Source organism: Callospermophilus lateralis, unplaced genomic scaffold, assembly GCF_048772815.1.
Source record: "Callospermophilus lateralis isolate mCalLat2 unplaced genomic scaffold, mCalLat2.hap1 Scaffold_79, whole genome shotgun sequence".
NCBI classification, from domain to species: Eukaryota; Metazoa; Chordata; class Mammalia; order Rodentia; family Sciuridae; genus Callospermophilus; species Callospermophilus lateralis.
Window position 1 is genome coordinate 7,700,742 of NW_027515935.1, and position 24,082 is coordinate 7,724,823.

Consider the following 24,082-nt stretch of genomic DNA (forward strand, 5'->3'; position numbering starts at 1 on the left):
ATAAATGCATTCTTAATCAGGTCTCCTGGGAACGCCTGGAAGCGTACTCTTAGACTGCAAGGGGGAAAAAATAGAAATGTCTGACTTTATATGCATGCTCGTGGCCACCAACCTCAGGTCACCTGAGGCTGTCATAAAAGATGGAGGAGGTAGGGCCACCCCTTCCCCCAACTGCTTCATCGTAAATGAACAGGTTTTGCCCCAACAACCTTAAGCAACAGGAGATTTCTTAAACTAACGACACAGCACTGCCTTTCCACTTCCTTCATTGGCAAGAGATGGGATTTCATTTGTCATATTTCTTATTCTGAGATTTCACAACACATTTAGACACTGTAAGGCCATAAGATGGGGGAGGTTGTTTTAGCCTGCGATTCCCCTGCTATGACTAAAGGATTTGACCGGAACAATTGTAAAGGAGGAAAAGTTTATTGGAGGGCTCACGGTTTCAGAGGTCTCAGTTCATAGAAGGCCGACTCCATTCCTGGGGGCTCAAGCTGAGGCTGAACATCATGGCAGGAGAGGGTGACAGAGGGAAGCAGCTCACAGGAGGGTGGTCAGGAAGCAGAGAGAGAGAGATGCCACTCTCCAGATACAAAATATATACCCCCAAACCACGCCCAATGCCCACCTCCTCCAGCCACATCCCACCGCTTCAGTTACCTCACAGTTAGTCCCTAGCAGGGGATTAATTCACTGCTTGGGTTAAAACTCTCACAACTCAATCATTTCTCCTCTGAAACTCTTGCACTGACTCATATGTGAGCTTTTGGGGGACACCTTATATCCAAACCACAAAGGGGTCTTGAAGACAATGGAATAAAGTATCTATGAAAACAAAGATGATTAATATGGCGTTCTTTTTCCTAGCCAGAGAGCTCTTTAAAGTCTGTGCGAAGATTACTTGGGGGTGGGGACCCCACATCATTGCAACAAGGCTCTCAGCAGAAATGGGTCTCCCCGTTCCCGGGGTGGGGGGGGGACACTCCCTCCCACAGGCTGTCATTCCCAGACAACTGTCAGCTGTCCGAACCTATCCAGACAAACGGAGTATTTTTCTGGTGAGAGGCGCAGATAAAATTCTCCAGTGAATCGCCTGCGAAGTCACCTTGACATAACATCCCATAAAGTCTTCACTGCTTGGAAGAACTGCAGAAAGTTTCGTTAACACTGAGCTCCCCTGCCCTCCACCGCCTCCCAACAGCCTCGCGGACGATTCCCGCACCCAAGTGCAGGTGATCACATAAGGAAGCTGAGATCACTGGGACTTGGCTGGAGAGGATGCGATGTTCAGTTCGCAGGGGTTTTAGCCAGCTTTTTCACTCTGTGACCAAAAAACATGACAAGAACAATCAGAGGAGGAAAGGTTTATGAGAGCTCCTGGTTTCAGAGGTCTTAGCCCATAGATAACCACCTCTAATGCTTTGGGCCGAAAATGAGGCAGAATATCAGGGCGGAAGTATGTGGTGGAAGAAAGTGGCTCAACTCATCACACCAGGAGGCAGAGAGAGCGCAGACTGTTCAACTTGCCAGGGGAAAAATACATACCCAATGGCCCGGCCCCAGTGAGCCATCTCCTCCAGCCCCATGGCCCCAATGACTCGTCTCCTCCAGCCACACCCTATCAGGGGATAAATCCTCTGATTGGGTTAAGGTTCTCATAACCCACTCATCTCACCTCTGAATGTCCTTGCATTGTCTCACACATGAGCTCTTGGGGGACACCTCATATCTAAACCTCAACAGAGGATCCTCTACATCTGATGCTTAAATTCTGCATTGCATTTACAATGTGCCAAAGTTTTACTCCAGAGTATGACTCAGAAACTTACCCCTTACTCCCCCCCCCACCCCACCCCCCCACTTAGTTTTCTAGAAGGGAACCAAGTGACACTTATTATCGTGTGGTATTGCTCTTTCTTCTCTCCACACTTGGCATGTGGTCCCTGGAAGCCCAGAGCTTGAACTCGACTAGTGAGAGCGCTGCATGTCGCGCAGCGTGACAGGTGATTTCTCATTACGTCATCATGGAATTCCCAACGGCTACAGGCAAGACTCCGCCTGTGGTTCCCTTTTCTCTCTGCTCGGCCATCCCATTTCTTCTGAGGGATAGAAGCCCTGGCCACGTCTGCATCAGGGGTCTTGACCCAGATTCTCCTCCCACCCAAGGAAAAAAGTCCACCTGGCCCTCCATAACCAGAGACTAGAGGAAGCAGGGGAAAGATGGGGAGGGGCCATTGCAGAGCTGAGAATATTAAATGTCATGCAGAGCCCTGCCACCTGCTCTGCTAGGGGACATTGCCAAGTGGCTGCGATGGCTTTCCTGACTGCCTTCAGCTCATTCCCACAGTGTGAGTGACTGTGTGTGTGTGTGTGTGTGTGTGTGTGTGAGAGAGAGAGAGAGAGAGAGAGAGAGAGAGAGAGAGAGGCTGTAGATATCCTGCCTTGAAAAAACACTTTCCAACTCAAACACCATTTTTAGGAGCCCAGAGGTTTTGCAGAGAAAGAAAAACAATGTAAATTTCAGAGCTACAGAGCAAATGTAGTAAGAGAGAAATTTGTAAAATACTGAATTGGGTTTCTGAACATATCTCTATTACTAATGCTAATTCTTTATTGCAAGGAGGCAAGGCATTCTGCTCTTACAGAAAGGTCCTGGGGCTGGGCACCATGCCGCCTGCCTGGAATCCCAATGGCTCGGGAGGCTGAGGCAGGAGGATCGTGAGTTCAAAGCCAGCCTTAGAAACTTAGCAAGCCCTTAGCAACTCAGTGAGACTCTGTTTCTAAATAAAATACAAAATAGGGCTGGAGATGTGGCTCAGTGGTTAAGTGCCACCTCAAATCTAGGACAGAGCTTAGCAATGAGAATAATAAAACCAGCTCCACCTTCTTCACAGCTATCATTGAGGACAACATTATGTAACACAACTGAACAGCTTTTGACAGCATTGTTTCATGAAATAAGGTAGAAACAAATGCCTGCCTGTGAATTTGTATGCTGCTGGGGTACCTACTGCCTGTCTTATAAGATCTCATGTAATGATGTATGACTGATATTTTCTTTCCTCTAAAACCTTCTATATATTCCCAGGTTATTTAAAGAACAATTCCAAGTGGGCCTCTTGTCTGTAGGGTGGGGCAATATTGGCAAAGCCCCATGTGGTCCCTGAACCTGGCTTTAAGTTCCAATGACTGGGCCATCTCTAGGCTTCCCAGCCTGAAACCTCTAATCTCATCTAGCAGCTGACGTGTGCTTTTGATTTTCATTCTCTCACCCTCAGGACAGCTACCCATCCTCCAATGACACTAAGAGGGCATGTCGGGGCCCAGCTGGGTGTCTGTGGTGCTGGTGATCGGAGAGTCTGCTGGAGACTCATCATGCCCGGGCTGCCCAGCACTGGGGTGCTGGACGATTGCCACTATGACCTTTGCAGGATTTGGAAATTCCAGTTCAAGTTCAACTGTAAGGGTGCTGATTCTGGATAACTACTTGAGCCAAACAGCCTCACTCACTTTGGTGATTCAGCATTTTGGAAAGTTTGATATGGAGACAGTAGCACACCCTCTTATCAGTGTAAGTGATGCCAATAATTTGCATTCCTTTATGTACTTGATCTGTTACACATTTACCCAGCAATTTCTAAGGCTCCCATCGACCAGAGAAAGGCTTGCTCCCTGGTGCTGAGGGACTTGGGATGAGCAGAACATTTTAGGATATTTAATTTTAGTTTTACTTCTTAGAGAAATCAAAAAACAAATTTTTAACAAGGTGATAACTTATTATTGGATTAGTTCACCAAAGGAATGTAAATATGACAAACATTATTTTTAATTTGGATTGAAAATGACGAAAACGTGACTACCCTTTCAAGCTTTGTTCTTTTGATGTTAATATTTATATTTAAGTAGGAAACAATAATAAAGGGGCAAGCATACTATAAAAATGTATATGATGTCATTAAAAAATCACAAATTTGGGGAAGTGGGGATTTTTGAAACTTTAAATAATGTCTTCACCCACTTAGGATGGGCAGTTCCTCACAAAGCTACTTGAGCTGAGTGGCAACATGGTTTTATTGCATAAAACATTTAAATGATGAAAAAAATTGCATACTAAGTATATAACATGAAGGTCTCACGGGAATGGACTCTGGCTATTCACACTCCCATAAAGGAGCTATGGTCAGTCAGGTGTAGCTGCCTTGGCTACTCCAAACCTGTCACCTGTGGCTTCCCTTGGTTTCTTTTATTTTTATTTTAATTTTTTTTTGGTATTGGGGGTTGACCCAGGGGTGCTTAACCACTGATTCACACCCCCAGCCCTTTTTATATTTTATTTAGAGACAGGGTCTCACTGAGTTGCTTAGGGCCTCACTAAGTTGCTAAGGCTGGCCTTGAACTTGCGATCCTCCTGCCTCAGCCTCCTCAACCTCTGGAATTACAGGTGTGGGCCACCATGCCTGGCTTCCCCTGGTTTCTGATGAACACCCTTAGGTTATTTTAGTCATTTTAATTTTCTGGGCCACCCAATGATGGACAAGAAATGGAACTGTAAGAAGGTGGATCAAGTGACTGACTTAAGTAAAGCTCATTTAGCAACACCTCCAAAATGCTGGGTGTGGAACGACCAATCGCCTGCCCTATTAAAGTGGGGAGAACAAGTCTTTCATCTTCTGTTGTATTTCCTAAACCTGCGTTAATCCTCAAGTCAGCTTTTAGGGAAAAAAATATTCCTGGGAGAATTTAAACTGAGATGAAATTTGAACTCAGATCCCAGTGTGGCTTCCAGGTGTTTCGGGGGGCTCTGCTCCCTGCATACACACGTATGGAAAACGGGATTATGGTCACAGGAAGTGGATTTTTATCCATGGCACTTTAGGGTCATTGCAATGTCTCTGGGTGCCAGGAACCATAAAGGCTGTGGTGTAGAAATTGCTCATGGGCCAATGTTGGAAAGGAACACACAGGATGAGCCCCTTCCTAATCAGACCATTCTGTGCTCATCATGGGCTTCCTAAGACGTGGGAGCCTTCTCCAGTCCTGTCTCATTCTGCTCTCATGGAATCCGGGTTCCACCAAGGGCTAGCGCTCACCCTTTGGCTTGGAGGCAGCGGCCTTTGCAAGTAACCCTCACGACCTTTGGTCGGTACCTGTCTTGCTTGCGTGGCGAGTCCGCTGAGGACCTCGCAGCAGGGTGACTTGCTGCAGAGCATCTCCCTGTGGCTCTTTGTTGCTTCTTAAAACCTTCAGTGATGATACCAGTGATGGGGAGATGGAGGTAGGGAGGAAAGTGGGACTTAGAAACTCCATTCTTAAAAGCCACCCCTACTTCGGTTTGATATCAGTTTTTTTAAGTTTAACACTTTTATTGGAAAACAAGTACAGTCTATTGATCAATGATGCACACTGATTTTTAAGATATAAAAATGCTTGTTTCAAAGCTCCATTCAGATGAGTGTGTCCACTTGGTTACCTGGAGATGCCCTGGAGGAACAGAACGTAGGGATGGGAGAAGGAACTGTCAGGATCTGGAGACGATTTCAGGTGTGCGGCAGGACGCGTGCAGATTCTATGCAAACAGGGTGCCATTTTACTTTAGGGATGCTGGTATTGTTGGTAGGTCCTGGGACCAATCCCCGGGGGCCGACAGATGGCTGCCTAGTCAGTATACTGGGAGTCAACACACACTAGGGGCAAAGTCAGGCACCCCACATAGTTTGTCTAATGGCAGAGGGAGATTCCGTTGGACCTTGGAACCTGGCCATGGGAAAGCAGAGGAGGAGCTCATGTGAGAACCAAGAGGCTCTGGTAGGAGCATGAAGAGCAGCCACTCTCTGCAGAGAGAATGGTCTGAATGAAGGCATTCAGAGGAAAAATCCAAGAAGGGGAAGGAGTGCGGGGTTTTGGTTTGGGGAGGCATCATCAGCATAAGAAGAGCTGGGGCTGGGGTGGGGGGAAGTGGCGGAGGGAATGTGACCCTGAGTCCTTGTACGGGTGAGGTCCCAGATAGCTGGTTGGGAGGTCCAGGGAGACATCAGAGTTCGGTCTTGATTTGAGAAACGTTGGGACAGAGATGAGAGTTAAAACTATAGACATGGGTGCAAGCACCATGAGGGAATGAAGAGAACAAGGAAAAAAAAATGGACCAAAGATTTGAACCCTGGTACGAATGCCAAGAGCACATAGTAGGAGAGCAGCCAAGAAATAGATGATCTGCAGAGGGCATCACCAAGGTTCCAAGAGGGCTACATGCTGCAAAAAAATCAAGGAAGTTAAGGACTGGGAAGGACCCACAGCTTGGGCTCATTGAGAAACAAGCCATGGAGACCCGCCAAGGACAGACACCAGAAACCAGCTCTGTGCACAGTAGGTAAGGAAGAAGGGCTAGCGAAAGATTAAAGGACTGGAAGAGAGAAAGAGGGAGAATTCTTACTCATGTTTTGTTTTCTGTATTTTCAATTATTCATGGTCAATCAAGGTCTGGAAATATTAGATACAAAGTTTCAGGTATGGACAATTCAAAGTTTTAAATTGTGTACCATTTTGCGCTCTCTCTCTCTCTCTACACCTCTACACACACAAACACACACACACACACACACACACACACACACACACACACACACACACGTGCCATCCTGCTTAATCTCACATGGAATAGGAGTTATCCTTTGTTCCAGTGTATCCATGCTGTATAAGCTACCTGCCTGTTAGTCATTTAGGAGCCATTTTGGTTATCAGATTGACTGAGTACAATGAAATATTTTGAGAGGGAGGGGAGGGGCTGACCACATTCTATAACTTTAATTATGGTATATTTTAGTAATTTTTGAATTATTAGTTATGATTATTAATCTCTTACTGTGGCTAATTTATAATTAAAACTTTGTCTCAGATACGCATCTACAGGAAAAAACATAATATATAGAGTGTGGAATGTATTCGGAATTGAGGATTTGGAATATATTCCTTGCAGGTGAAGAGAGGCTGACTTCTATATTTGCTGTGTGGTATGATTTGGATATTGCTTGTTCCCCCAAAAGTCTTGTGTTTTGAAGGCTTGGTCCCCAGAGTGACACTATTGGGAAGTAGTAACATTTCTAAGAGATGGGGCCTAATGGGAAGTCCTTAAGTTACAAGGGTGTTGCCTTTGCAAGGGAATGCCAGTCCCCAAGAGTGAGTCCCAAAGGGAGTGAATTGTTCCAAAAACCTGACGTTGACCCTTCACACCTCCCCATGAGATCCCCCCCCCCGGGTGCTCCTACACTACGATTCGCCATGAGGTCCTCACCAGAGGAGAACTGATGCCAGCACCATGCCCTGGAACCTTCACACATGTAAGCTAAAAAAGCTTCTTTTCTTTACAAAGTTAACCTGCCTCTGGTATTTTGTTGAAGTAATGAAAAGCTGACCAGTATATAGTGGTTGATGAACGTGGCTGTTTTATTTTTGTCTGGGAAAATGTGGGCATGTTATAAACCCAGGTAGGAAGAGCAACCAGGATACAATAAGAGAGGGGCCTGGAAGGGAGCAGGAAGGGGTGAGGTCAAGAGCATCAGACGTGAAAAGAAGTGGGCATTTCTTCCTTTGAGATGAGAGAGAAACAGGCATGGGTCAAGCTAGGAAATTAAAAAAAATATATATATATATACACACACACACACACACACACACACATACATCTACATACACACATATATATATTCCTAAATATATAAGAATATTCATATATATATATAAATATATATATACTGTGATTATATATCACATTAATTTCAGCACAAAGGATATGTGTGTGTGTGTATATATATATATCTCCCTTGTGCTGAAATTAATGTGATTTAGTCAAGGCAATGGTGGTCTCTAAATCTGAGTGTGAAATCAATTGGAAAAAGTTTTCAAAACTACATATTCCCAGGCCCAAACCCAGACACAGTGAATGAGACTCTAGAGGCCCAAGAATCTGCATTTAAAACTCTTTTCCATGATTCAGATAGTTTAATCAGGTTTGAGGCCACTTGAGTTATTACTTTTTGGATCATGAATGTGAATTAGAATCACAGGGGCAGATGGTAATTTGATCAAATCTTTTTTTTGACAGGGTCTCTGGGTTGCCCAGGCTGGATTCAAATTCCTGGGCTCAAGTGATCTCCCATTTCAGCCTCCAAAATTGCTGGGAATACAGGTGTGCATTACCATGTCCAGTCTGTTTAATTCTGATTTATCAGTATTTTAAAAAGCTCTCCAGGTGATCTGATGGACACCCTAGTGATGACCCACAGTCAGGAGATTGCGATGAAAACATAGATGACCTGGATAGGATCCCCGGGTACGGGCACCCATTGGGCCTGTTGTTCATATCACCTCACAATTTCCTCTGGACATTTCTCCTATCAAAACGGCGCTTGCCTCTGTGCTGGCTGCCCCGTGGGCTGACCTGGTCCCCTGGGGCCCACTGGTGGGTTTCCCCAGGCAGCCCAGCTTTGGAGATGCTGTCTCTGGCTCTCTGGGAAGAGACTGACTGTGGAACTTCTGGAATTCTCTTTAAGGGCAAGCATGTAGCACACCATTGTTCTTGATCTGAACTAAACAGGCAAGGTACCTTATCTAAAGCCACCGAGATAAAGAATAGAGAAAAGACAGCAGAAAACAGAAGACAAAGCAATGATGGTTCATATTTTACGAATTGGAAAACAAAAACAAAAACAAAAACAAAATGACCAGGCAAATTTGTCATGCATGCGTTTGCTCAAAAAACTCCTGCACCACTGGGGCGATCCCTTTTTCTTTTTCTTTCTTTCCTTTTTTTTTTTTTTTTTTAAGCAACAGCAATGACGCCAAACAACTGCAGAGATGCCAGGCTCCTACTCAGCTGTCCCCTTGTTAGGGAAGCTGTTCGCACAGCTGACGCTCTTTAAAAGCCTCTTAAAAATACTAACATTTCCTTGGTCCAAAGAATGAAGATGTGATCCTATTCCTGCTCCAGCCACCCCAATTCCGTCCTGGGGCAGACTCTTTAGTTCAAGGCACAGACAGAACCTGACCCTTTTTATAGGACATTCACATTAACACACTCCTCCGACAGCAGGGGCTCAGGGGCCTGCCAACCCAGGGTGGTGATCCTGCTCTTGAAATACCTGCAGATGAAACCGGAACGTGAAAACATTCTTACCCTGTCGAAGGCTTGATCCAGTCGTGGCTTAGCAAGTCCAAAATGAGTAACCTTGCTTGCAATAACATCCTAAAAATTCCAAAGGTGATTTTTCCCCGTCCAAAGTTAAAAAGCCATCTCCCACCGAATAGTGTCACATCTGTGACGTGTCCAGGATGAAAGCAAGGAGGCTTCTTGCTTAGAGTAATTTGTCTGGTTGGAGATTAAAGAAAAAGAAAAAAAAAAAAAAACAGGCTTGGAAGCTAAGCTGTCAGTTAATATTTTTAAACTTGTAGAAAGGAAAAAAAAAGCCATCTTCTTGCTTCACGGCTGAACTGGGTGATTTTGAAACAGGGATAAAATTCTTCTTCATATCAGGTATCTGATATCTTTTTTTTTTTTTAATTTCAGCACAGGACAAACAAAAGTTTATCTACCAAGTTTCAAAGGCATCTTGGTAACAAACTGAAGTTAGGTGGCTTTCTTTGCTATCCAATTACCAAAACATCTCACTGAAAAAAGAAAAAAAGTCCTTCTTGCCATTAATAAACAATCATGGTATTCCAAAGAAGTTCCAAAGCTAAGAATCTTCACATTCCAAATCTTTCCATTCCTGGATGAGCTGGGGTGTTCAGATGCGAATGGGATGTCCGCCTTTTTCTTTTTTGGGCCAATATTCAGACTAAAAGAGTCTGTGAAATAGACATTTCCCTCCTATGACCTCAGTTTTAGGATTTCTTTCTTGCAAATTGAGTTATTTGACTTGGCCGCTGGCCAGAATCCATTCCTACTTTTTTCTCCTCCTGTTCCTTTCTCTCCTCTCCCTTTCCTTCCCTCCCTTCTCTGCCTGCCTTCCGTTTTTTTTTAATTTTTTTTATTAGTGAACAGTCTGAAGTCCACTTGGACCCACGGTCTCCATGGTGTACAGTAAGGTTATTAGAATTAGTGAATGAAAATAACAGGAAGCCATACAAAGTTGACTTTCAGGTAAACAGCAAATAATTTTTTTTAGTCAAAGTATGTCCAAAATATTGCAGAGGACACACTAAAAAAAAATTATTCCCTGTTTATGCGAAATCTGAAGTGAACTGGGTGTCTTATGTTTTATCTGGCAACCCTGGTTTGGAGGATGAAGAGAAGGAATTAAATAAACAACAAAGGCATCCATTTACAACTGCTGGAAGAAGAGAAATTTCCATTCCCATCCTTCTGAATCTTTTCTGCTTCTCTCTACGGGGGACCCCTTTGAGAGCTTACTTATGACCCATCTAGCACCCTAAGCTTCCGGAACAGTCCACATCCTCGAGTTGAAGGAGTCCACCTGGGGTCTCGGGTCACATCAGCATCACCCAGACCACAGCTTGCAAAATCTCTCCCTGGGCAACATGGGACCTTCCTGCAGAAACCAACGTCTGCGAGTATTTAAGTTGGGATTGGTTATTTTTCGTCAAAATTTGAACATGAAATTTAGTATTTTTAAAGAGACCTTTTGTTCTCTCTGTTCTCACTTGGAGGCAATTTAGCACCATTAGTGTTGGTGATTATTAGGAAACAAAATCCAACAGGATTCAAATGTACTTCAGAATGTAATGAAGTGATCTCTTCTTGGACATGTTCAAAGAGAAGATAAAAATAATGATATGCTTCACACATTTAAAGGGAAGATACAGATATTAATTATATCAATTACTACTTCAAGGGCGTTTCTCAACATCTAAGTAATCCCTGAGGTGACACATAATGTGGAAATACTGTTTCTTTATTTAGAGATACATTATTATTCAGTTTCTTGGAAATGTTGTGAAGTTTAATAGACAAAAAAGAGGATCTATATACATGTGATTAAAAGTATGGGCCAAAAAGTCAAACTCGATTCAAATCCTAGCTCTGTCATAAACTAGCTGTGTGATCCTGGTCAAGTTTCTTAACCTCTCTTTGTATATATTTCTTTCTTACTTTTCTTTCTTTCTTTTTTTTAAATGTGTGTGTGGTGCTGGGGATTGAACCCAGGGCCTTGTGCATGTGAGGCAAGCACTCTATCAACTGAGCTATATCCCCAGATACCTCTCTGTGTATATATTTTTTTATCTGAAAATGAAGATAATTACTCCCAAGAACTGTAAAAATATGAGTAAAGTGCTCAGAATAGTGTACAAAACACAGTAAATGCCCAGTAAAATTTGGGAGTGAGGGTCACATGATGTACCCCAAATAGTCAAGAAGAAAAATAAAATGCACATCAGAAAAGGTCTCAATTTTTATAATGGGCTTGTGGGAGAAAATATTTTTTTTCTGGTGGTCAAATGGATGATATATTAAAAAATATTTTATGCATTTACTCATGTCCAAAAAATCTTCTCTTTGTTTTTAGGGCATGCAACTTCTGGGGTTGTGTGAAATTAGTGTCATATTGTTCTAAGAAGTGAAACTACATGGTTAATAATTCCATCTAACTATTGGCTATTTTTCATGTTTCACTCTGCTTATTCACACGTTGAAACTCCAAAAGCAATGAATAATACTCTTTCTCTGACTCAAACATGAAACTCTTACGTTAAAATTTCAAATGAAATAGCTCCGCATTTCAGGATTTCCTGCTGTTCTAGTCGTTTTCTGTTACTATGAGGAAATACATGAGGCTGGGTAACCTTATATAGAAGTCTATTTGGCTCAAAGTGCAGGAGGGAGGTTCAAGGGCATGGTGCCAGCATCAGCTCAGCTCTGGTGAAGATCTCAGGACACTTAGCACAATGGCAGGAGGACATGGGAGTGGGAGATCATGTCACAAAACTGAACTCTACACAGCGAATCAAGGGGTAGGTTCAGGCTTTTATAAGGATCTGCTCTCTGGAGAACTAACTCTAGGAGAATACCATTTCCTGCAAGTGACACGCCCCCAAGGACCTAAGGATCTCCCATTAGGCTCCACTTCTTAAAGGTCCCCTCAGCTCCGATATCCACCATTGGGGGCCAAACTCTCAACACATGAGCCTTGGGGGACAAACCACACATGACCCAAAGCCCCTGTGATCTCGCCATTTCAAACATCTCCTGTTAATTAATTGTTAACATAGTTCAGCTGTGTGTAGTCTGAGGCAGTGTCAAGAAAGGGTACTGTCAAGTCAGGCTCTCTGTGGTAACGTCCTGGCTGGGCCATATACTACCTGTGTGTGTGAGCTCGGTCAGCCTCCGTTTCTTTATCTACCAAGTGGGAGACTCTAGTGGCGTCCAATCTCTTGAAATGCTGTGAAAATCCAGAGTTGACCATCTATAGGGTGGTCCTATGTTTCTCATCCTCCAGTCATTGTTGTATCATTAGTCTATTGTCCAGCATTCTGTCCTACCTGTTCACAGGTGTTTAGTCCACACATGGCATCCAGAGAGTAGCTAGTATTTTCTTTCCTGTTGATCATGATAGACTAACACCTGTCCTGTTCTAACAAAGTGCCTGAAATTCCCCAGAATCCTCATTTTTAAAAGCAGGAATGGCCTACTGGACATGGAGAGGTGAGTGCATGTGTGTGGAGGTGTGGTCACCTGCCCTCATCCCTGCATTTTCCATCCCTCTGGATGCTTCAGCTGAAGAGCTGGCGGTGGGATTCTCTGTTGCAGGACCTTGGGGCCGGACCTTGCATGCCCTGGTGGATCTCGGGAACGCAGCTTGCTAAAATGCCCTCTGCCAACACTGAGGGTCCTGGGAGGTGAGCAGGTGGGCAGAGGTGGGAAGGCTGTCAGGTCACTTCTGCCGGCTATGTGCATTGTGGGATGGATTCCAGCCTCCAGCCCTGGCAATTGCCAAGACCCCGTCACTGTGCAGAAGCAGCATGAGCGAGAGTGCCTGGAAGGCGGTCCCCCTGCCCTCACAGGCTCTGTGGGATGCTGCTCTTGTTAATAGGGAGAGAGGCAGACACGGAGGGCTGTTAGGAAAATATTAGCCCTTTGTTCAAAATGGGATTTCTTCCTTAAACCCTCTACCACTCCAAGTGTCCTCTGGGGCATAGATCTCAGGCAGTGCCTCCAGGCAGCTCTGGAGCTGGGCAATGAGGCTCTGCCAAGTTTGAAACCTCCGTGAGCCAATTTACTCCTTTGAGATCCCATTTTTCTCTTCTGTAATACAATATGCAATAATGAAATAATATGCCTCACCAGTTTGGTGTTAGAATTAAGTAAAACAACGAGTCCTGCTGAGTGCCCGGTACAAATAGATATTGTGTCATGCGAATATCTTTAAGGTACCAGGCTGCCTGAGAGGGGACCAGCATCAGAGGCACAGGGTGCAAAGAGAACCTATGAACTGAGGCACGGTGCGGGGATAAGTTTGCAAATAGACAAGCTCCACATTTTGGAGGCCTGTATCTTAATTAGAAGAGAAAGAACAAATCTGGCTGATGATGTCTTTGCAAGAAGGTGCACCAAACGCATAGCAAATGTCGTCTAACCATCCTTGCATTCTTCGGCAGCTGCTCATTTCTTCACGCCAATACTTTTGGGTTGAATTAGTGCTATATTCTAAATGATGGAAGAGGCTTCAACAAAAGAGCAGAAAGAAGCTTCAGGAAAGATAATACTATAATCCAAGGAAGCAGAACCAGCCTGTAAATGTCAGGCCACATTTACTGATTACCCACTGCAGTCACTAAATACGGTGATGGGAACCATGCTCTCCCTCAGCCTGAGTGACAACCTCAGGAAAATGTTAGCAAAAGCCACAGTGAATACAGAGAAGCTGAGGTCTGTCAGTTAATGTCTCTGCGGACTGAAAGGGTTCACTGCCAAGGGACTAGACGTCCTTCTGGAGATGGTGTCCATCTCAATCACAAGTGAGACACTCAGCTACACATGTGGCCTCACTAGGGGGTCACTGAAAAATTTCCTTATCCTAGGACACAGACCCCCAGTAGCTACTTCTTGAGCCTGTGAACGGGCCCTCAGATTTTTTGAGTGGTCAGTTAGTGCCTTCCTAGGTGCACTAACATGTTCCTGGGTTCTGCAAGGGGAGCACCCCAGGGAGCCGTGCAGTGGCGCCAGAGGGAGGCCCTGAGTGGGGACCCACACGGTGACTTCTAATCTTTGGAGAATCTCTTTCAGGCTTGGTCTCCTCATCTGTACGTGAGGTGAGAGAAACTCTGCTTTCAACGGTACTGGGAGGACTCAGAGCTGTCATTGACAAATAGGGCCGGAAAATGGCAGGGTCCAATACGGGGCTTCCTCCTCCTTCCGCCCAGAGCATCTCGGTAGTAAAATCTGGGGTGCTTTGCATGGTGGCTGACCAAAGTTATGGTTCACAGAGGTGAACTGAGAAAGTGCTGGAGTGATGGCGGGCAGCATGTGCGGCACTAGTTTCAGCACAAGCACTCTCATGGGGCATAATGCAGAATGCACCTGTGACTTTAGGTCGTATTAAAAATGCTGAAGATGGGTTCACACCCAGCAGAATCAAAAGCAGGGATGCAGAGATATTTGCACACCCGTGTTCACAGCAGCATCATTCACAGCAGGCACAAGGTGGGAGTGGGAGTACATGAACCCGGTGTGGTGTGTGCAAAGCTTCCTGACTTACCAAGAGGTTAGAGCCTGATCAACTCATCCTCAGTTGGAGGAGTTGAAAATGCACTTGTCCCTAAGCTATCACGGAAACTCTAACTTGTCACCACCGCACTCTGTAGAGCATTGCTGGTCCCCTTTGTGACCTGGTTCTCTGGGGCTGCCCAGCATCAGGAGAGGAACAGACTGCATGCTGTCAGCCAGGGGATAGATCCACATTCAAAATTCCAAGTACGGTCTCAACTGAATGCCTTCGCAAAGTCTAAAAAAATCACAAGCTGAACCAGAGCAAGTCAGGGCCTGTCTTATATCCGTGCAAAGAAATATTATTCACCCTTAAAAAGGGGAGGAAATTCTTACCCAGGGTGCAACATGAATAACCTTGATATTGGGCTAAGTGAAATAAGCCAGAGAAAAAGGAGAGACACTTTAAAAGTCTACTGGCATGAGGTGCCTAGCGTGGTCAAATCTATAGTTGATACAGTTTAGGAAATATAATACAGTTTAGGAAAGATAATACTATATTGCAAGGAAGTGGAACCAGTCTGTAAATGTCAGTCAACAGTTACTGATTACCCACGGCAGTTAGTAAATACGGTAATATGAACCATGCTTCTATACAGGGTAACTCAATCCTGGTCGCCAGGGGCTGGGTGAAGTGAGTTAAATTTTTTCTTTTTTTTTTTTTTTGGTACTAGGGATTGAACTCGGGGGCACTCCACCACTGAGCCACATCCCCAGCCCTATTTTTGTATTTTATTTAGAGACAGGGTCTCGCTGAGTTGCTTAGAACCTTGATTTTGCTGAGGCTGGCTTTGACCTCTCCATCCTCCTGCCTCGGCCTCCTGAGCCGCTGGGATTCCAGGTGTGTGCCACGGCGCCTAGTGGAGAGCTTCAGTTTGGAAAGATGAAAAAGAGTTCTGGGGAAAGACTGTGTTGACGGGTAGCCAAAACACATGAGTGTACTTAATGTCACCGAGAAATGGTTAGAAGGGTGCATCTTACACGTATTTTTCCACAACTAGAATTAAAAAAATTAAATTACCCCCAAATAGTCCGAGGAACCCTGACCTTGATGACATCCTGAAGGGAGGCACATTTGATTGGGTCCCCAGAGAAGAAGAAAGAGTGAAACTCTGGGAAACCCCACAGGGGACAGAGGGACGGACTCCCTAATTTCGCTGGAGATTCCTCTATGACCCTGGGGCCACAGGCATGCTGGCTGGTGCAAGAGCCCAGGCTGACAGCTTGTTCTGGGAGGGCGTAATCTTCTGGTGTTTAAATCTCAGGGCACTACCAATATGCCAGTGGCCCAACCCCCTCTCCACTGTGGCTTCTCCCTCAGCAGTGTGCTGGGGTCCAAAGCCGTCCCTGGCTTTGTGCATGGTGGCCCCTCTTGTCCCCTGGGTGAGTCGTGCCCCATTGCAGGCTTGGTCCCATCTGTGCATCGGCATGATGAGTGGCCTCACGAGCCCGGGGGGCCTTTCCTATTTCATTTTTCATGCTTGATGTCTACGAGCAGAGAAACAGGATCGGGCTGCCTTTCCTATTTCATTTTTCATGCTTGATGTCTACGAGCAGAGAAACAGGATCGGGCTGTGTGCTGGGTTTCTCATTTTCTTAGCCAACAGGGTCCTGGCAAATCACTTAAGGGACACAGAAAGAGGCCTCTGAGGATGGACACCTCATACACTAAAAGATCAGCCACAATTCATCATGTTAGACCCAGATCTCCATCGCCAAAATAAATATCAAGAAGGTTTCATGTTTCTCAGGAAAAAAAAAAAAGATCTTTGGGTAACAATTTCCCAATAGACTTTGATCTCTCAGCTTCTAGGCCCTATTATCTGATCAGTTTGTAGAACCTGATTAAATGCACATGCACGAATGATAGATTTCTTTATATGTTGAGCACACAACTGTTTCTCTGGATTTTCTTTTCCCTTCCATATTTAACATGGTCGAAGATACTGTGTTTCAGTGAGTGTAGAAATTTCAGGTGGGCATTTTCCCTTGATATGAACGCGTTGACCATATCCTCTGTATCCTGGACTCAGAGAGTCCCATGTTATTTACAAGGTCTGGATCCTTGGGCATCGCCCGGACCCCCGGTGCTGCTCCTATCGGTGACTCCGTGTCTTCCACACGTTCTTCTCTCTGGGGAGAGAGAGGTCAGGGGTGCTCTTCTTGTCTTGGCCCCGTCCTTTGACATCCTGAAAGACAGCTGGTTCCTCCTGACATCCCTGGAGAGTAGACTAAACTCAACCCTTCTTCTCCGCAGCCCCAGCTTCACGAGAAGACCTCTAAAAATGTTCTCATCATTTCTGTTTTTACCACCTTTAACTCATTCTAAAAACTCACCCCCCCCTTTTTTTTAAAAAAAAGAACAGATTAAAATTCTAATTTTCCAGTTTTCCTAAGTCATAAATACTATTATAATAGCAGTAACAATAACTTATGGAGCACGTACTTGGTAATGGGCACTTTCCATATATTAACTTTTGAAGAAGGACCATTTCATGGGTCACTGTAATTCAGTCTGAGCTGATAACAATTCCCAATTCTTTTACTGCACAAGGTCCACACCTGGATGGGCCATTTTCCTTCTGCCTCATATGTATTTTTTTCCCCTGAATAATTATTTTTTTAATATTTATTTTTTTAGGTGTAGATGGACACAACACAATGCCTGTATTTTTATGTGGTGATGAGGATCGAACCCGGGTCCCACCCATGCTAGGCGAGCACTCTACTGCTGAGCCACAATCCCAGACCCCCCTGAGTAGGGTAAGGCTTTGTGTTTAATCCAATTTCTCTAATTTACGAAGGTCATTTTAAGTCTTTGTGTATTTTTTCAGGCTAAGTTAACTTTATTTGGTTGAGGGCCATCTACCGAATAAAGACGGGCACTTACTCTTGGGATTTGTCCACAAGCCTGTACTTTTGGCCTTTGACCTGACAGAAGATTCCTTCAGCGGTGGGCAAATCGGGATGAAGCAGACACAGTGGTCCTGCCAAACTGTGGTCTTCACAGAATGTTGGAAATCTCCATTTGGTCATTATTTTTAGAATTTTTCTGTAACAGTGACAATCTAGTAGACTGTTGGCCTATGGCAATGACCTGCTCTTCCTGGGATGGTTATTGTCTCCAGAGACAATAGGGTTTGCAGAATCAGCCATATGGATCCATGGTGACAAGCTCAGCTTCCAGGGTCTGGATCTTGGGTTCAAATCCTGCTTTGGCACTTGAAGCCACATAAATGCAGGGATATGAGTTATCCCCTTTGCCTGTAGAATGGGGAGTATTACTGGGTTGTTGTCAGAGTTAGCAGGGGCGGGACGTGTCAAGTGCTAAGATTTGCACCTTGGCAAGGTCAGTGTTCAATGCAGGTTCATTATTATTACATTATCAGGTGGAAAAGCTGTCGTGTGAATATTTCTATCCTTTCTAGATACTTCAAAGCTTTTGCCCATTTAAAATACTCATTTCCTAAAAAAGTAAAATAAAATACTAGTTTCCTTATCATTTTGTTGTTGTCAGAGTTCCTTACATATATACAGATTACTTGTCTGACATATGTATTGCAAATACCTTCTCTCAGCTTGTAGCTGGCCTTTCATTGCTATGAGCAGATTCTTTTCATTTTGATGAGGTCCAATTAAGATCTTTTTGTACACACGTTTGTGACCCCCATAAGAGATTTTTGTCGCATCCAGGCTGTGAAGAGACCATCCTGTGTTTTTGGCAGGTGCTTCATGGCTGTACCTTCTATACTGAGGTCTCTCATCCTTCTCAGCTGAGGGCACATGAAATTCCCTTTCCCTTCAGTAGCTGTTCCTGCAACATTGGTTGAAAGACTTGGCTTTCTGCATTCAACTGCTTCTGTGTCTTGTGGAAAGTCAATTGACCATGTGTGTGTGGTCTGTTCCTAGATTGTTTCATTCCATTGATTTGTCTGCCCTTACATCTTAAATTACTTCAGTTTTATAATAAGTTTTAAAATCAGGGACTGGAAGGTTGCCATCTTGTTCTTCTTCCAGATTGTTTGGCTACCTAAGTCCTTTGCTTTTCTATAAAAATTTTAGAATCAACCTGTAAAACTATTTTCTACAAAAATGTCCTACTGGTCTTTTGATGGAGATTGTGCTGAATCCGCAGATCAGTAAAAGAGAAACTGAGATACCAGTATTGTCATGTTTTCCAGTTCCTGAACTTCTCTCCATCTGGTTAGGTCTTAAATTGCTCTCATCAGTGTGTTGTAGTTTCTACAGTTTTTAAGTCTTGTATGTCTTTTGCTAAATTTATTAAGTATTTTATATTTTTATGTCATGGTAAATGGAGTTACTTTTTAGATTTCATTTTCCAATTGCTTATTCCTAATAAATTGGCACACAATAGATTTCTGGATATTCGCCTTGATAAATTATGGATTCAAACAGCTCTTTATTAGAGCCTTAGGACTTGCTCTAGCAATCATCTCTCCCAATCTTTGTGTATATTATTTCCTTTTCTTGTCTTATGGCACTGACTATGATCTCAAGTAAAATGTTGAATAGAGATAGCAAGAGGAGTCAATACCGATAAATTCTTGACCTTAGCAGTAGGTTTTTCTTTTCTTCTTTTATAGATGTCCATCCCTCCCAGTCTTAATTTGCTGAAAGTTTTAAAATTTTTCTTTTACATTCATTTGTGGGTGCTACATTTTGTCAAATGATTTTTTGGGTATCTATTTAGATTTCTTCTCCTTTATTCTATTAGTACGGCACATTACACTGAACATTATACCAACCATACACTCTAGTAATAAGTCCCACTTAGTCATCATGAATTATATCCTTTTTGTAAATTGTGGGGATAGATGTGCTACGAATTTCTGCAACCATGTCTATGAGGGGTCCTGGACTATAATTTGCCCACACAGTTTAAGTCAGGTGCCTGTCCTGGGCCTGTGTTTGTTATGTCCAGTTTCCTTTGCTCTGTTTCACCCTTTCAGTTCCAACAATTCATGCTCTGTTGCTCAGCCTCTCTTTCCCTGGTCCATCTTCTGAGATCTACACACTCCTTGTTCTGTTCACCTGGCTCCAGCCTCTGGTTGCTCTGACCTTTAAGGATATGGGAGGAATCATCCCCACTCCCTGTCATCCCTCCCCCATTCATATATTCAAAGTCCTAACCTCCAGGACCTTAAAGTGTGATCTTATTTGGGATTAGGGCCTCATAGAGGTAGTTAGGCTAAAGTAAGATCATTAGGATGGGGGCCTGATCCCATATGGCTGTGTTCTCCTGAAGAGGGACACAGAGATAGACGTGGCCAGAGAGAAGATGATGTGTATAAGCCAAGGACCAAGGGCAGAAGCACATTCTTCCTTTACAGCTCTCTGAAGGAACCAACACCAGAACCATGACAAAATAAACTGTCACGAAGCCACCTGGATTGGTGTATTTTGTTATGGCGGCCCTAGCAAAGGCGTTCACTTGCACTTACTACCTAACACACATGATCTCATCTCAGTATTTGTTCTTTTTTGCGGGGAGGAGGGGTGGGTATCGGGGATTGAACTCAGGGGCACTCACCACTGAGCCGCATCCCCAGCCCTATTTTGTATTTTCTTTAGAGACAGGGTCTCTTGGGCTGGGGCTATAGCTCAGTGGCAGAGTGCTTGCCTCGCATATGTGAGGCACTGGGTTCAATCCTCAGCACCACATAAAAGTAAAATAAAAAATAGAGACAGGGTGTCACTGAGCTGATTCATGCCTCTTTTTTTCTTTTTCTTTTTTTGCTGAGGCTGGCTTTAACTCAAGATCCTCCTGCCTCAGCTTCCTGAGTCACTGGGATTACAAGTGCAGGCCACCGCGCCTGGCTCAGTAATTGTTCTTGATTCTGATTCTTGGCTTAGTTTTGTCTCTTAAGACCCCTGTATCCCTCAGGATGGTAAATGGGTAAAAATCAGAAGGTGCATGTCCCAATTTATTCTTGAAGTTGAATAACTCTTCTGATCCTCAGATTCTATTACTGTACCTTCCCTAAAAGCTCAGGTGGGGTGCCGTGTGTGAGAACATCCCCGTCACCTGCAAGTCAGGCATCCTGAGTCCTACACATTCAGAACAGCTGCTCTTCCTGCCTAAGAACAGAGCGCCTGTGAGAGGGTTCTGACAGATCCCAAGTTCAGAATTCCCCACTTCTAAGAGATATCCCTGGCACCCCAGACTTCATTTCCGTCATTTCTGGTTCAAGAGGCAGAAGGAGAGGCCCGTGACCAAGGAGCCACTTGGTTCAGAGCGGGGCACGTGAGGTGGTGTTCCAGGCTTCCACCGTCTTTACGTCTCTGGAAAATTTAACAGTGATTCCTCGGACAACTTACCTACTTTATTACGTGTTAGAAGAAATAAAGTTTGGAGCAATAGAAAGCAATTCTTTTAGGGAATGAACACTTCAGAAACACACAAGGGAAGGAGAACTTTAATGACCCACCAAACAACATTAACAAAATTGGTGTCTACCAAAAGTGGCTTTAAATCACGTAAAATTAAATGTAGTTCTCTAGCAGCTTTCCAACATATTTTTTTTTCTGTTCCTTTGTCTGTAAGATAATTTTGTTGCTGAGAATTAGAAAAATTCTGTAATAACTAATGCTCTTATTGAACAATTGATGAAAATGTAACTCACTCCCAAATAGCTTTCATTCTAATTGTATATTCTTATCCCGTCTAAATGTTACTCAAAAAACTAAGTTTTTCAGTAATTCCTCTCTTTTCAGTTCTCTAGAATGCCTCCAGATGGCATTAAAACCCTTTCCCCCATTCCCCACCCCCCCACCCCCTTTTTTTGGCGGCAGCAGAAAAAAATTAAAAATCAGCATTATTTTAACCATTTAAGGCCAGTTACATTCATGAGCGCATCAGAAACCACAACAATGGAATGGTCTGTAAATTTTAGGAAAATAACAGACATGAAATTGTATCCATTATGAAATATATAGCCACCCTGTGCAAAGCAAAGAAACAGGTATTGGTCAAGGCAAGACACTCCATGAGATACCACCAACTATGACTGCTAATGAATAGCACTTTAAAAGCTTAGCAATAGGAGCCCCGATCCACAGATTCATTCACAAAGCCTGCCTTAAAATAACATTCCTCAACAGTGATAAAAATGAAGACTCATTAGAAGCAAACCTGTTGCCAATTCCTGCAGAGCTAAAACAAACTCATTTGTTAGCTTGTTTGTTATTTTATTTCAATGTTGGTGTATCAACTTGGCATCCAATGAATCATCAAAAACACGTTTGCGTTCCATGAATATTGATAATAAAAAGATAAAATAGAGGAACACATGTTTTAGAAGTGCCCTTTCTTATATTTTAAAAGCTGCTCTGTTAACTTAAGAACATAACAAACTTTTGCGATTCCAGAGAGAACTATAATTGTAACCCTCCCCACTCCCCATGATCCGAGGTGAGATTGCAGATGGCAGGCTTTTAAAAATGACGTGAAAGCTTCACGGGTGTGTGGGGCCGAAAGTCCCCCAGTATGTGTGAGAGCTTCTTCAAGTCTTCTCACCAAATTCTAAAGGGCTCACCTCCCTTCTCCCTGGGCACAGCCTCAATCTCGTTATATTTCTGCTTCATAAAGAGGAACCTTTGCAATTTCAAGTTTCCTCTTCCGATGCTAAAGTATTAAAACCTCAAAATGCATCTGGACCCAAAAGCATTAAAGAGACATTATCATGAGAAAAGAGAACCACCCCTGCGTCCTGGTCACCATTATTACGAGGTACTTGCACTGTTCCATTTTATAAGGCAAACTAAAGGACAGTCATCTAGGACAGAAACAGAAAAGAGACTTACAATGTATTCGAAGTGCCATTGTCTGGACTCTCTGGCTCAGCATCACCTTTCTCTTAAAAAGGAAGTAGGGAAAAAAAACAAAAAACGACATGTGAGTCGTGCAGTCTTAAGATTTAAGAGAGACTAAATATTTCTATGGTCCCATTAACAATCTTTCAAAATGTGCAGCAGGAGGCCTTTAAAACATTTTTTATTGTCTGAGAGCTGGATCCGCAAAATAATTCCGTCTTTGCAATGCAATTGCCCAGGCACCAATCTGTGGGTAGGTACTAAGGAGCTATTTGCAAACAACCAGAGGCGCAGGCTGGAGACCTTGCCAAGAGATGAATATCTTACAGATGGAATCGGTTTCTTTCCACTTCATTTTACAGAAAATTTAAAGAAAATAAACCCATTAGCTTTCGACATCCAAGGCACTTTGAACTTTGATCCCTCCTGCTAACATAAGCCAAATGGGGTCTGGCTGAAACAGAACCTGGATGAGAGAACTTGCAGTCACGAGACCTCCCAGAATTATTCCCCGTGGAGAATTACACTCCTGGCAGCAGGTTGTGGGGCTCACAAGTTAGAGCCAGATAAGATGTAAACCAGAAATCCTTCTTGCCCATCTGAGGGACGTGGCCATCGGGGACTTGTCGGTTTTTAGTTAGGGGAGCCTGGGACTACTTCAGTCTTGGTAGTTTTAAAGTCAGATGCAACAGGCCTAATGCAATTCCCAATCCTGGCCCAATGGGTGGTTTGAAATATGCGTCTTCACATTGTAAAGAGCTTCTATGGATGTCCTTGAGGTTGGGGTGGGAAGAAGGGTCCTTTGTGCCTAAGAGTAAGTTGCCTGTGGCTGCTGATGGCTCTGCAGCGCCCATGGCTGAATGAACCCAGAGACTTGCAAGTTGCAGAAGGGGCCTGCGGGTGGCCACCTGGCCTTGCTGTGCTCTCTCAGGTCAGCCTGGACACCTCCTAGGATCCCTCATTCTACCATGCAGGCCCTCAGACCTCTGCAGGTACCAAGCTCCATGTGTCATCTATTGACCTTAGCAGGTGGTCACCTCCTCTTAGGAATGACCCCTCAAATCACCTCATGGAGCCCGGGGATGTTGCCCAAATGGCTCTGAATCAATCTTCACATTTTCTTCTCTTTTTCTTATAGGACAGCAAGCAGTTGGGAGGAAAGGAAGACGCGTTACACAGAGCTCATACATCTGTCTCAGATGTGATTTTCACTGTGTCTCTCTAGATGGTGCCAGGGCACCCATGAGGGACAGTCACTAGGTCCAAATCCAGTCGTCCAGGGGAAAAAAAACCCAAATAAATCTACCAAATCTATGATGATAATAAATATGGAGTAGTCAGGGCCCTAATCCATATAACACCCTGTTAGATGATCCAGGACCCTAATCCGTATGAAACCATATGAATACTTATGCCTTTGACATAAAGCAAAGGCAACAAATTAATAAACTTTCTTGAACACTCCTACTTTGATACTGTCTTTGGCCTTTCAGACAGAGCTGTGATGTGCTCCTTTAGGGGACATGTAAG

General features: G+C 43.9%; 1 protein-coding gene across 1 annotated transcript in view; it reads right to left on the reverse strand.

The window, feature by feature from the left end:
- The window catches only part of LOC143640948 (AF4/FMR2 family member 3-like), a 180,764-nt gene that overhangs the window by 135,023 nt on the left and 21,659 nt on the right, over positions 1-24,082 (reverse strand). Inside the window, 1 exon segment of the mRNA XM_077108451.1 lies at positions 22,544-22,595. Coding sequence (XP_076964566.1) covers positions 22,544-22,595 — 52 coding nt within the window.